At 44.7% G+C, this 15,078-nt stretch overlaps 2 protein-coding genes across 2 annotated transcripts; both read left to right on the forward strand.

Annotated features, from left to right (window-relative positions):
• The first annotated feature begins 9,572 nt into the window (after window positions 1-9,572).
• On the forward strand, window positions 9,573-12,002 carry LOC123141493 (putative serine/threonine-protein kinase). Its single transcript, XM_044560617.1, has 7 exons — window positions 9,573-9,651; window positions 9,740-9,763; window positions 9,870-10,337; window positions 10,421-10,536; window positions 10,658-10,918; window positions 11,089-11,286; window positions 11,612-12,002. Exons 1-7 carry the CDS (start codon window positions 9,573-9,575, stop codon window positions 11,678-11,680), a joined length of 1,215 nt encoding a protein of 404 aa, XP_044416552.1. The 3' UTR covers window positions 11,681-12,002.
• A 1,728-nt stretch (window positions 12,003-13,730) lies between these two features.
• Window positions 13,731-15,053, forward strand: LOC123144692 (uncharacterized). Its single transcript, XM_044563902.1, has one exon. It carries the CDS (start codon window positions 14,479-14,481, stop codon window positions 14,938-14,940), a length of 462 nt encoding a protein of 153 aa, XP_044419837.1. The 5' UTR covers window positions 13,731-14,478; the 3' UTR covers window positions 14,941-15,053.
• The last annotated feature ends 25 nt before the right edge of the window (window positions 15,054-15,078 follow it).

A 15,078-nucleotide genomic window follows, 5' to 3' on the forward strand; every position in this document is an offset into this window, starting at 1 on the left:
ATCTCGTCGCCGACCATGTTGGCCCTGCCGTCGCCTAAGGCACCACTGCGTCTGCCCGGCAGGGCAACGTGGTCGTGCAGGGTGGGAATCCGACTGCCCCCGCCGCGAAGGCCCGCGCTCCGGGCGCCAACACCGCTGCGCGATCCCGGCCGGCGGCGGAGAAGGTCGCCAAGGCCTCCGGCGTAATGTGGAAGAGGATTCCGGCTCCTTCATCCACTCCCTCCGCCCCGGAAAGAGGTTCCCCGGCGATGCCGCTCAACGGTGCTGCTCCCACCGCAGGCGAGGTGTTTGACGAAATGGCTGGAAGGTATGCGTCTTCGGTCATGGCAATTTCCTTTGCTTTTCGCCATTTGCGATAGATCTTGACTTGTTGTCGTTCACTATAGCGGTGGTTCGAACAATGCAACTGCCAAGTTCGTGAGCTTGTTGGACACCAACACCGTTGACATTGATCAAGCCCCGTTTGTCGCATTCGATTACGATGAAACGGAGGGCGGCGTGGATGATCATGGTGGTGAGGAAGAAGTGGAGGAGATCGATGAGGGAGCGTATGAGCAATCGCAAACAAAAAGTGGAAAATTCCAGAGATCGAAGAACTACACGATCTTGGAAGATCAAACCTTTATCAGGGCATGGAGGGTGGTGTCTCTTGATGCATGCACGAGTACTTCTCAAACCACCAAGAGGTATTGGCAAAGGATCGAAAATCAATACTTCCGCATGATGGCAAAGTATCACAATAGGACTCCACGCACCTTTCGGTCGCTTCAAGGGCATTGGGATGTGATCAAGCCTATTTGCAGCCATTGGGAAGCTTGCTTGGAGCAAGTACGCAATGCACCTCCAAGTGGAACCGTGGAATCCGACTATGTGAGTTTGTTTTGACTTTGTTCAAGTTGTGCACATCATATTGCTTCATATGAAATGGTTGCATCATTTGACTTTGTTCAAATTGTGTAGGACAAAATTGCCCAACATAGATACAAAGACATGGAAGCTTCGGAAGGCAAATTCTTCAAACTAGAGCATTGTTGGGACTTGCTCAAAGAGTGCGAGAAGTGGAAGTTGATTGACAAAGAATCCCCACCGAAGAGAGGTTCACTTACAAACATGGATGAAGATGAGGATGATGATGGCCCAAGAAACTTGAACAAAACCGATGGCGACAAGAAGACTAAGGTGAAGATTGATGTCATGGTGCAATCAAATGAGTTGATGTTATTGAAGTCGTTGGAGATCAAGAAAGAGTTGGCCAAGAAGAAGGCAAGGGAGAAGCAAGAAAACTGGCAATTGCTCAAGGAAGAGGGGCTGCGCAAAGCGGCCATTGAGGAGAGAAGAGCACGTGCCGCTGAAAACAAAGCCATGTCCAAGTTGCTCGCCGAAGAGAACAAGATCATAACAATGAACCACAATTACATGGACGACCTCACCAAAGAATGGCATGATACGGCAAGAAGATAAATTTTAAAGAGGAGAATGGTTGCGTCGGCCAGTGCGTGTTACAGTGCCGGAGATGTTTTCTCAGCGGGGTTTGGAACCAATGTCGATGATTTCGGTGCGGGAGTTGGACAAGCGCTAAAGGTGGATTCGGTGGTTCCGATGAACTCCATGGACTCGATGGCGCAGAGTGAAGATCGACCAAGATGATGCCGGACGTGGTCGTCACTTTTGCAAGACTCTCTTTTGCGTTTGTCCTACAAAACTTAAGTTGATATTTGCGCGTGAACTGTGTTCTATTGTTTGAATTTGAACTTACTTGTCGGAACCGATGCCAAATTCGATAATTGGGTGTCTTCGGTTTGCGGGTCGACGCAGCGGTGCCCGAGCAGACCCCGCGTAGCCGACCCGTAAAAGAGCATATTCACCGAATATCTTTTTTAGGGTCCATTTTGCGGGGTCTAAGTCTGACCTCGCCCGCGCCGGCCTGCATATACACTTTTCCGCGAACTGCAAAACACTTATGCGGGTTGGCAAAACTAAAGATGCTCTTAGTTAGTACACCCACCGGGTATGTTGAAACAGGGGAGACAACAAAAGCTCAGTTATTCCATCTAGGGGTGTAAACTCACAACAGGTTTCCGCAAAAGAGGTAGTACCATTACGATGAGCCACGACCGGAGCTAAAAGCGCACTCCGGCAAAAGTGTTCAGGTTGCATGAGTAATACGAGCCTGACACCCAAAAGCTCACCCCGGCAGCGTCCAAACCTGGTTCGGCTGGACCAAAAACTCGTAGGTTGCGACTTTAATGAGCATTCAATAATTCGATTTGTTAAGCTCATGGCTTGCTTTTTAGTGAACCGTATCAATTGTTAATTTCAGCTCGAGTTAATAAGTTTTACGAGTAGCTCGTTAACTCGTGGTTTGCTTTCTAATGAACAGAGCCAATCGTTGATTTCAGCTTGTTAAGCTTAACAAACTTTACAAACGAGCTAACGAGTTTTACGAGTAGTTCGTTAGTAACAACACAACACATATTTTCATATTACGTGACAAAACTTTCGTAGCACCTCAACACATTAATCAATCTAATCTATATAGGAGGCAACAAACAAGTACATTTTCTTTCGTAGTCACCATCTTTCCTTCTTAAAAACCACATCTACACATTTATCATGTAGACCATAACACATCAAAATCTGCTAGCGAGCAAACGAACTGAACAGAGCAGGGTTTTCTGCTCGTTTATCTTAACAAGCTTAACAAGCCAAGCCTTAACAAGCACGGGTTTAACGAGCCCGAGCTTAACGAGCCGAGCAGCTCATTAATCCACCCTACCTAGCGCATAAAATTGAAGTTTTCTTTTTCTGAAATTGGCGACATACTAAATAACATGTTGAAACATGGCGTCACAAAAAGGTGGGGGAAAACCCGAGTTTCTCCGGCTAAACACGCGGTAACTTGTAAGGCAGGGATACGCGATCGCCGACCAACCGGAAACGTCGTCAGACCACTCAGAAATAAAAAAGGAAACGTCGTCAGACTCTAGCATTTACAAAGGAAATATCGGCAGAATTGGTTGACTGAACCTTGAAAGCATATCACTTGTGGGCCGAGAGAGTCCGCATGTAGTCAGACGTTTGGACACCTGTGTCCTGTGGAAGCATTCTTCGTCTTCTTTTACATCCTTGTCAGGTCAACAAAACACACACCATGGCATGGCGCCAAGGCTAGGCCGGGGATATGCATCGGAGTGAAGCCACCATACCGTACGTCCACGCGCACGATCAATTCCCGCCGGCCGCGCCCGCGCCGCGTTGCCGATTATCTACAACTCCCATGTTTGACTGGTACGTACTGTACGTGACTACCGTAAATCGGTGGAAGGACAAGCGCTCGCATGCACGCCGTATGGCACGCAAGGGTACATGCATGCACGATCACTTTCTTTTTCCGTGTGGTGATTGGGACGAGTTCGGTGCTGTCGCCTGCAGTGATCAAGGACCAAATTTCAAGGAGCCGTTCTCCGCACATGGACATGTACCCCCGGACTGGCCGGTCACATGGAGCCAGCACTTTTTTATATACCCCAAAGTCCCTGTATATGCATGCATGCATTTTTCAAATTCCAGTTCTCGGCTAAGTCCTCCTACCTAAACCTAACCACATGGGCGTACAGTGAGCGAGCGCTTAGCTACGTTCCGATCTGATATTTAACTGACTGTCGAGTCCATCGCCTTAAATAGCAAGGGCCGTGATAGGGCAGAGACTTGATGCAGTGAGTCAATCGCCTTAAATAGCAAGGGCCGTGATAGCGCAGAGACTTGATTCACAACTGCATCGCAGTAATTAAGGGCGTCCAGTTCCTGACGCGGCACGGCACGCCCGGTACGGTACGCTACGTGGTGCCAAAAGGGCGATACAGAACTTGGTCGTCCGATGAATCACGCATTTGGCTGTTCGACCCGGTCACTACCTGGTCGCTACGCCATATTGCTGCATATGCATGTACCCGCCGGGCATCAATCATCAAACCAACCAACCTGGGTGCTAGCTAGTTGGTGAATTGCACCGAAACTTTTTTGCACAGCCACTATCAATGAGGTGTGACCTTGATCAGATTTGACATATCGAAATCACTAGTTAAGGAGTACTTGTTGCAAAGTCAATCCAACTTCCCTGATTGCGACAAGTGACGCGCATGTCGTAACCTGGGTGTTTTTTCTTTTTTTCATAGATCCGTTTATTTAAAACGTTTTATCTCTCAAACCGTGCGTCCAAATCTCAAACTGCTTTCACCGTTGGATTCCTCGCATCGAGATATTCAAAACTACTCCCTCCGTTCCTAAATATTTGTCTTTCTAGAGATTTCAACAAGTGACTACATACGGAGCAAAATGAGTGAATCTACACTCTAAAATATGTCTACATACATCCGTATGTTGTGCCCATTTGAAATGCCTAGAAAGACAAATATTTAGGAACGGAGGGAGTAGATCCCATGTTGATAGGTTTTGACGAACTTTTTTTCACGAAAAAATACGGACGAAAAAACCGAACCGGGAACACGGGTATTTTCCTTTTCCGAAAGAGGCACGCTCGTGCCTCTCACGAAATCACAACCGTCGCGGAAGAAAAAATATATAAAACGCGTTTTTTTCGTTTTCGAGGAGGCACGGCCGTGACTCTCGCGAAAGCAAAACGTGACTCTCGCGAAAGAAAGAAAAACAGAAAACGTATTTTTTTCGTTTCCGAAAGGCATGGACATGACTGTCGCGAAAGCACAACCGTGACTCTCGCGAAAGAAAAAAAAAACAGAAAATGTGTTTTTTTAGTCAATTACACCCATGATGTTAGAACTTGACGCAAACGGTCACTTTAGTGCTAGATCTTGTGGCATACATTAAAGTGTGCAAAAACTTGATTTGGACGTGCAAATACGGTCAAATCTCGTTTGCATACGGCTGCGACGCTAACAAGGCATGACAGCGTGGCATAGGGCCCTCGTCAGTGAGTGCAAATAAAAACCTCACTTTTTTATTTATTTTTCTCACGAAAAGGCCGCTGCCAGGTGTGTGGCATCCGGTGGGTCCCACTTGTTAGTGAAACCTCACAAAATTTATATTAGAATGAAAAATATGCAGCCGTGGGATTCTTATCAGTGACCTCGGGTCTAAACAGCGTGCGCAGCTAACCATCAGCCAAGAGCTCACATAACAACGTAGAAGCATAAACACGTTTTATATATTTGAGAAGTAACATAATTAAAGAATTTTAATCGTTAAAAGGGTTACGCCCATGGGTTTTCAAGTCAGCTACCCTCCTAAAACAATTAGGAGGGCGTGCCACACGGCCACACCAACTATGTACTCTCATGTGTAAATATAATCTTTACAGTTTATGTCTATAACAGAACATGCTCTTGGGCTACAATTTATGTTATTGTTTCACTTTTTGAAACTTGTAAAGAAATGTAAATTGTAATTACAAATAATATCATATAAATAAAATATATTAGACTAAAAAATGCTCATCTATTAATTTTTAAAAATCCATGAAACTAAATTATGAACTAATTGTATAATTAAAAAAAATCATATTAAATAAAATACGAAAGTAATTATAGAAAATATGTGTATTTAAAAAATATCATATCAGTTTAAAATTGTGCAAGCTTTAATGTTTTCATGTGGTTTTAATAAAATTTGTGTATTTTCTAAAAAATAGATATGTATTTTTAAATTAATATAAATATATGTGCAAAAGATTAGCCTAGTGTGTCTCGGACTTCCGATTCTCAAATGAAAACGTATTTACCATTATATGTACACTTATAGTTTACATTTTTTGGGGCTAAAAAGAAGTAAAGGAAAAAACTAACATGTTTAAAATGGGCCGCAATAACTGTTGTACAAAGGTTAACAATCCTATTAAGGCAAGTATTTTTCCTAAAAAATAGAAAATTAAGGCAGGTATTTCCTAGGTCCTCCTCATGGTAAAGGTCGCTGGTACGAAAACCCACGGCTGTATCTTTTCTTAAAATTAGAATTCTTAGTTTATGTTTTTTTTTTGCGGTTGTAGTTTACGTTATTTAACAAAGATATAAAGGCTGGGTATCCTTATATGATATCAACTGTTATTTGGTGTGTTGGCTAGCCGTGCTCTCTGCTGACAATAGGTCAATGGTTTGAATCCTTGCCAGACTCCTATTTTTCTTTCCACCCAATCCCACAGATGCAGTTACTGTGTACACCTGACAGGGGCCTTTACGTGAGAAAAAAAAGAAAATAAAATGTGAGGTTTTGTTTTTTTTTTGTGAAAAGAGAACACCCCACGCCCAGTCTTCACCATATGGTCAATGACAGCGGGCCCTATGCCACGCTGTCATGCCTCATCATCTTCGCCGGCGTATACAAAGATTTGAACCGTATTTGCACGTCCAAATCAAGTTTTTGCACCACTTTAATGTATGTCACAAGTTTTAGCACTAAATTGACCGTCTGCGTCAAGTTCTAGCACCATCGGTGTAATTGACTCTTTTTTTCGTTTCCGAGAGGCACGGCCGTGACTCTCGCTAAAGCACAATCGTGCCTCTCGCGAAAGCAAAACCGTGATTCTCATGAAAGCAAAACCGTGAATCTCGCGAAAAGAAAAAAATACGTTTTTTTTTTCGTTTCCGAGAGGCACGGCCTTGACTCTCGCGAAAGCACACCGTGCCTCTCGCGAAAGCAAAACCGTGAATCTCGCGAAAAGAAAAAAAACAAAAAATGCGTTTTTTTTTTGTTTCCAGGAGGCACGGCCGTCACTCTTGCGAAAGGAAAAAAAGACAACGCGTTTTTTCGCGCAATTTTTTTGTCGAAAAGCTAAGGCAGACCGGTGGAAAACCAGAACGTCGAAAAAACCTGTTTAGAAAGCTGAAAACGCGTGCGGAAAAAAAATCCGGAGAGAACACCCAAAGCGCGACACGTGACGAATGGCTGAGAGCGCGGCAAGTGACGTTGATCGTTGCGAGGCTCCCGAAAAAGCGCTTGTTAACTAGTTGCTCTCTTGAGTTATACCACAAGATTAAACTGTGACACCCCGGCTGCGGGCTCTCACAATTTGATCTGTAACCCGGGCTTGGGCCACGTGATGGGCTCGGTGCTGCTTTTGTGCATCATTATATATCACTCAATTTTGGGAGCAACTATGCGAGCAACTAACGAAGGAGCGCTCGTTCGGGAGCCTTCACAAGGGTCACTTAGGCTACGTGTTACGCTTTGGACGCTCCCTCCAAATTTTGTTTTTTGTTTTATTTTTCTGCACATGTTTTCCGCTTTTTAAATGGTTTTTTTTGCTTTTCAGTTTTTCACCGGTCTTTCTTAATTTCTGAAAAAATAATTTGAATTTTTTCTACAGAAAAATGTATTTTTTTTCCTTCCGTGAAAGGCGCGGCCTCTTGGAAACGAAAAAATGCATTTTCTTTTTTCCTTCAGCAAGAGGCACGGTTTTGTTTCGTTCGTGCCTCTCGGAAACGAAAAAAAATCTTTTTCTCCGTCCATAGGAGGCCCAAATTTGCTTCCGCGAGAGTCATGGTCGTGCTTCTCAAAAATGAAAAGAAAACACATTTTCTTTTTTTCACAAGAGGCACGGTTTTGCTTCGGCGAGAGCATGGACGTGCCTCTCGAAAACGAAAAAAAACGTGTTTCCTTTTTTTCATTCCGTGAGAGGTATGGTTTTGCTTCCACGAGAGGCACGGTCGTGCCTCTCAAAAACGGGAAAAACACGTTTTTTCCCGTCCGTGAGAGGCACGGGTTTACTTCTTGTGAAGGCACAGATTTGCTTCCACGAGAGGCACAGTCGAGCCTCTTTCGAAAAGGAAAAAAAGACATGCTCAGGGTTTAGTTATTTCGTACGATTTTTTTCCTGAAAAAATAGTTCGTCAAAACCTGTCAACATGGGACCTAATTTTCAAGATCTCGACGCAAGGAATTCAACGGTGAAAATGCTTCAAATGGACACACGGGTTAAGAGATAAATTGTTTTGAATAAACGGATCTGCGAAAAAAAAGGAAAACTCACGTGTTGTTGCAATCTGAGAAACTGGGAGTGATCTTTGCAAAGAGTGCTTCTTAATTAGTTATTTCGAGCAACTATCTAAGGATTATCCCTTGTGGGGCTCCCCCTCTTGGCATGTGAGCACGTCAAGTGGTGGGCCCAACCGTCGTCAAGTGTCGCGTGCTGGATGCTACCTCTGGATTTTGCTTTATTTTTATTTTTCTGTACGCGTTTCCAAATATTAGATGGGTTTTGTTGGCTTTTGGGTTTTTTGATTGGTTTTCCCAAAAAAGGTAAAAAAAAATGTCCCATACTATGCTTCTCGGGAAAAAAACTCATGCTTCTCAAAAAGGTAAAGGAAAATTGAAAAATCGCAACCGTGCTTTTAGGCTCCGGTTTTTTCTTCCGCTTTTTTCATTATTTCTTTTTTTGGTTGCCTGTTTTTTCCAATTTTCATTTTTTGACCGGATTTTGTTTTTGAAGGTTTTTGGTTTTTTCGGTATTCAATTTTTGTGAAAAAATGTTCACCAAAATCTATTAACATGGGATTTAGTTTCAATGGATCAGAGGCCAAACCACTGCATGTTTCTTCCTAGATTAGATGCACAAAGATGTGGTTTTTTATTTTACCCAGGTTCAGATTACTGTTGTGATGTACTCCCTCCGTTCCTAAATATAAGTCTTTGTAGAGCTTCCACTATGAACTACATACGGATGTATATAGATGCATTTTAAGTGTAGATTCATTCATTTTGCTCCGTATGTAGTCCACCTAGTGGAATCTCTACAAAGACTTATATTTAGGAACGGAGGGAGTAATACCCTACTCTTGCTTGTGTTCTCTATGTTCTAATAGATTACAACTCTTGCTTTTTCTCTTTCCTTGTCCTCCAAGTGATGAGTGCTAGTTTTCTCTATGGTCAGGTCAGGATGCCTCTTCTTGAAAAGGTTGAGCGAGGAAGCATATGGAAATCCGTAGCTTAATCCTGCCTAAAGGAAACTCAGAAAATGCTGAATAAGTTGGCTAATTTTCCTTGCTACTGTTTTAGCCTGTATGTGATTTGTTGCAATAGCTCATATCTCTCTTGATGCATTAACTTACAATCGTACTGCATGTTTTTAATTGTATATGGATGAACAGTGTTGTTATTGGTGTGTTCATTGGGGTTTACAATCTATAAGTCCAACTCAGCCAAGACTGGACCTCGCTCCTGCACTAGTGCACTGCATTTCTCTTGAGTGCGCAATACAAGCAGAGACCCACGAACGATTGGTCCAAAGTCCGAACTATGCCCTGAAACTGAAAGCAACCTAGTACAAGACACTGATTCGCCCAAGATTCCCCGCCCAAACAAAGGGTAAACAGCGAACAACGGTGCATACGTAGCTAGGTGCGCCAAGACCAATGCATACGAGAAGGCGAGAGGTCCTTAAACTAGTCGAGTACCGGACCCTGCAAGAAGAATATCCAGCTCCGCCACATACACCTAGCTGTTACCAACGATGGTAACTAGGGTCAGACTGCCTATAAATGGGGCTCCATGTGAGTACTCGCAAAGTTCGTCCCCGTATGATTGCAGGGAACTACTAACTGAAGATGGAGAAAGCGGTGCTCTGCCTACTCTTGATCTTGGTGGCCTCACTTGGCTGCAAGGGTGATCCAGATATTGTCACAGGTTTGATCTCTCAGAAGCGTCAATCACGAGAGGTTTTCTCTCTCTCTCAAGTACTAATTAACACTATCCTTCATTTTTGAAATTGCAGAAGGTGACTACGTCAGGATCAAACGTACGCCTTCTAGCTTGTATACATGCATATATACTTGGACAGAGCTCCCTAACTAATAAAGGATTAATAATAGTCAATGAATTAATCCAGCCTAACACATTTCCAGGTAGCTTGCTGGCGATCCTGATAGTGTTCCCCGTCATGATGCTGGCCCTCGCCCTCGCCATCGTCAAGTACCTGACGCCCAGGGGAAGATCAGACGATGATACCATTGGCTCGTCCGATGACGAGATGAAGGTGCACGGCGGGGAGGTGATCAACCGGTGGTCGGGGCTGTACAGGTTCACCAAGGCCGAGATCGAGCGGGCGCTGGACTACGCCAACAGCCGGATCTACCTGGGCTCCGGCAGCGCGGGGCAGGTGTACCAGGGGGTGCTGCCCAGCGGCCAGCTCGTGGCCATCAAGCACATCCACCGGACGGCCATGTCCGGCTCCTTCACCAGGGAGGCGGACGGGCTGTCCAAGGTCAGGCACCCCAACCTCGTCTGCCTCTTCGGCTACTGCGACGACGGCAGCGACCAGTACCTCGTCTACGAGTACTGCGCCAATGGCAACCTTGCCCAGAATCTGCTTAGTAAGAAGGATCCATCATGTTTACTTAAGCTCTGTAGCTAGCTAGAGTGTTGAATTATTATAAGATTTGCTCTTGATTGGTAGGAAGTGACTCTGTGCTCTCATGGCCAACAAGGGTGAAGATCCTCAGGGACTGTGCATCTGTCCTCAGGTTTCTTCACACACACTCGGATGGATGCATTGTACATAGAGACATTAAGGTGAGCATATCCTTGCATTTTTGATCCCTCGACATAAGCATCCGCTCCTTTCCGGAGGGGAAAGGGCGCGCAAAATTTGCAAAGCCATCTTATCTTTTGTGTGCTGAATTCATTTTTACAGCTTACCAACATCTTGCTGACAGAGGACATGGAGCCTAAGTTGTCTGATTTTGGGCTGGCAAAAATGCTGCAAATGGAGGAGACCAAGGTTTTTACAGATGTGAGGGGAACCATCGGTTACATGGACCCTGAGTACATAACGCACTCCAAGCTTACTTGCGCAAGTGATATCTACAGCTTTGGTGTGGTTGTGCTGCAGCTTCTGTCAGGAAGAAAGGTCATAGAGCTTGACATTGTTGCGCGCGATTCGCTCACCAAGAAGGTAAGTTCAGGCATATCTTTTCAGCATCATATCCCTGTTACACTGAGAAGGAACTCGGCAAGTCAATTTCAGAAGTTATTCTCACCATTGGTTGTTCTTATTATCTTGACTTACAGTCAAGGAACTGAAGTTTTTGATGCACCTAATTTGATCTCCGTTCTTGTCTCAAGGCCAAAGATGTTGTAACTGGGAAAAAACCACTGGACGAATTCATAGACTCGCGCGTTCGAGATGAAGTTAATATCGAAGATTTTGTATTGATATTAAAGATTGGAGTCCTCTGTGTGGCACACTCTAGCGTAGGGCGTCCAACAATAAAAGATGTGTACGAGGAGATGGACAAAGCATGGAGAAATACAAACACAAAGGTTTGAATCATTGACACCATTCTTGCATCACACACACTACATTATGCTACCTTTGTTAGCGCAACCAAATTTCTCACCTTTGACCAAATTTCAATAAAAAATATTTAGGTTGGTTAGATAAAAATGTTGCAACTATATTTGTCACTAAAAGTAGTTCTTCAATATGATCTGTTATAATATTTTACTTGCATATTCATAAAAAAACGCTCAAAGTTGCATACTGAAGGTCATGTAAAGTAATAATGTCATGTATTTTGATCCGAGGGAGTATTTTCTGAACTCACTGTCCATTGTTTCTAAAAATACTACTGTTATACTTTCGCAGGCTACTAGGTCAAGGAAGGAGATAAATTCGTCAAATACAGTGCAGTATGCAAAAGTGATAGATGTGTAGTTCACATTTTGTCCAAACAAAGAAGAACAATAGTGTGGAATATGCAAGAGCACACTTTTCACATGAACTGTAGAAGATGCTTAATATGCCAAAGCTACGCAAAAGGAGTATTGCACTTCGAACTGCGATATTCCCTCTAGGTTTCCTACGTACTTAGTTGTATATGCACAGTACAAAGAGCATGAAACGGCAACTTCCGAGTAGAAGTTCAGTTATGTAATTCACCACTTGGCGAAACCTAACACAGGCACACAGCATGATAGGGTGGTTTCTGTCAAACTGTCCTAAAGTGTACCTTCCAGGCCCAATACAAAAGATTGCGTTTCTGTTCATGTTCAGAATGCTACTCTGCAAACACAATGGAAATACCATCGACAGAAGCACATAAAGGGCCGCAGATTAACTGAGCTCGTGTGAACAGTAAAACTGAAACGATTGAAAATAAATCAAAAAATTCTGAATTTTCTTTGTGTCAAACTTTGACAAATGTTTTCAATGTTTGCCAAGTTTCGTCATAGAATACATTCATGGTAGTTGTGGCAAAAAAACAAAATTGATGCTAAAAAAATGTTTCCAAAAGCATTTTGGAGCATCAGTTTTTTTTGCCATGACTTCCACGAATTTCTTCATGATGAAACTTTGCAAGAATTGAATTTGTCAAAATTTATCACAAAAATAATTCAGAATTTTGCAAAATTTTAATTATTTTTGGATTTTATTGTTCATCTGAACTCATATGAGCTCGAGCTGAGAAACACTTTCACACATAAAGAGGCATCAATGCTCTATTGTCCCGTGAATTTGTTATACGGGAATGTACAATCCTACATATATGCTAAATTAGGGTATATGTGTAATAGTTGTTACTGTTAAAAATATATTGCTCACCTTTCTTCATTAGTTTGGATATTTAGAGTAATTGGCTTGCGAATGTATTCAATATGGTATCAGAACCAAGAGGTCTTGAATTTAAGACCCTCTCAACGCAGTATTAAAAAAGAAAAAAATTGCAGCCTACATCAATTCCATGTCTAAGAACTAAATAAGTATAGACGTGAGGGGAGTCTTGGAATATATTGCCACCTCTCTTCATCAGTTCAGACTTTTGGATAGTTGGCTGAAACATGATACTAGTACACGAGCGGACTATTAAGCCCCCATAATTGCACACGATGGGAATCACTGTGTGCAATGTCAACATTGCAGACGGTACAAATATAAAACCGTTTGTCCAAAAAATAAATGCGTGCAATCAGAGGGCCATCACACATGACCGAGGAAAGAAAACTGTATGCGACATGGCAACATAGGACCCATGGTTTCAGAGAGACAATTGTCTGTGATGACTATAGCCCTTAGTTTCACTCTTGTGGCAACACCACTCCTCTTCTTCATTCTAGCAGAATACTCAATTGATCAAACCATGCATAGATTTCATTCAGTCACACTTTGACTTTACATTCATACGATCAAACTACAGTATGTAAACAAAAAAACTAATTAATTGCGGCGGCCGCTGCCGCGTGTTGCACGAGTGCATGCGTTGTCACGTGCACGGGCGCGAGCACTAGTGCGGGTGTTGGCACTGACATGTGCACGCCAGCAAGGACCTCGTGGATTCCCACGGCTTTAAGTTAGGCGATGATGTGCAGCGCCCAACCCATCAAAGCTACAGGGCTGGGAGCTGGCACGGGGCAAGGACAGCCGCGGAGACTTGGGCCTGCCAAAATTCTCCCAGAGCTCCTTATGTTCATGCAGCTCCTCTGGCTCGTTGTCTTCCTCAGCAAAGTGGAAGACTAGGGGCGGCTCATCCTGCTGCGCCATGGCTTGCCCGCAGTTGTCTGGTTGATTGGGGCGAGGCGGGCAAGAGAGGAATCGAAAGAGGATTGTAGCGAATGCGAGGACTACAGCGGCCTATTAAACAATGGCTCGGGCGCCCTCCCGGACTCGCTTGCTTATGGTTGCCTGCTCCATGGCTCCCACCCGTCTCCAGAGATCGTCGTGGCGCCGTCCCCATGTCTCTTCAAGCTCGATGTTCACCTCCCGATTCACCGGGTAAGTTATGATTATCTTCGGAGGAGCGTTGTTTTTTTCTTAACCCATTGGTTGAACTGAGTGTAAATTAATGCATTTTGTTAGAAATAGGAGATGTCTAAATATATATTTATCGAGGAATCAAAAGTCATTCTGTGTATGAAGATCATCTTGCATGTACTACCTCCATTCTAAATACTCCCTCTGTAAACTAATATAAGAGCGTTTAGCGCTCTTATAATAGTTTGCAGAGGGAGTACAATATAAACTAGCCTACTAAAACGTCTTGTATTTTGAAATGGAGGTAGTAACTTGTTTATTAACCTCCTGCAAAAAAAATTGTTTATTAACCAATGAAAACAAAAGGTATGGTGTAGTCAGTAATGCCTAACAATTTATGCTTTTGTCTTATCTTGCCCGCCCATTCGTTGAAGCTCCGCCACTGGTCTGGAGTAGCTTTCATCTCGTCAACCCAACTCCAAGTGCTGCATACACCACAAAAATTACATGGCCCGCCGCCCACACGCATAATCCTATTTCACTTGCAAAACTTTCGAGTGCATGTTTCAAATCGAATGCGGCTACCGTTGGATTCTCTCTTGCGCCACTTGTGAACGTGAGGCTGATACCCGGACACGCCGTAGCCGCCAAACCGACGGGCTCAAACTCAGCCGCTCACGTCCACCCGTGCGCCGCCGAATGCCGAACACAAAACCCCACCCACCCCACGCACGCACCGCGCCGGCGTCGGCGTCGGCATCCGCATGAAGAGCTCGGCGGACAACGTGGACATCGAGCTGGTCAAGGCGGTGGCGCAGGCGTGGTACGCGCACTCGGGCAACCCGCGGCCGTCCCGCGCGCCGGCGGACGACGACGATGGCGCCGGTCTGGGCGCGCGCCGCGTGGGCGCCCCGCGCTACAGGCCGTCGCGGTTCAAGCTGGAGGCCGCGGCGGCGGCGGCGGCGGCGGCCAAGCCGCCGAACAGCAGGCCGTGGGACTTCACGCAGTCGCTGTGGGACACCTACGAGCTGGTGACCGTGGCGCAGAAGATCGAGTCCAGCCTCGCCATCGTGGACGAGGCCACGGCCAGGCCACCAAGGCGTGCCTTCACCAACGAAGACGCCACGCGCGGCGGAGGAGGGAAGCGGGCGAGGGAGAGCAGGCGTAGCCTCAGGAGCCTGTTCCGCCGGTCCTCGTCCAGGAGGTTCGAGGATTCAAGCAGCTAGCTAGCTAGCTAGTGTTCTCCTCTCTACCTTCCTGTTTCTCTCTCTAGTCCTTCCTTGCCTGAAAAACTTGGCAGCGTCTATGCAACTTAGTACAGAGCTATCTGTATTGTCAACCACAGCTACTGTACTTCCATGCAT

Source organism: Triticum aestivum, chromosome 6D, assembly GCF_018294505.1.
Source record: "Triticum aestivum cultivar Chinese Spring chromosome 6D, IWGSC CS RefSeq v2.1, whole genome shotgun sequence".
In the NCBI taxonomy this organism is placed as follows: domain Eukaryota; kingdom Viridiplantae; phylum Streptophyta; class Magnoliopsida; order Poales; family Poaceae; genus Triticum; species Triticum aestivum.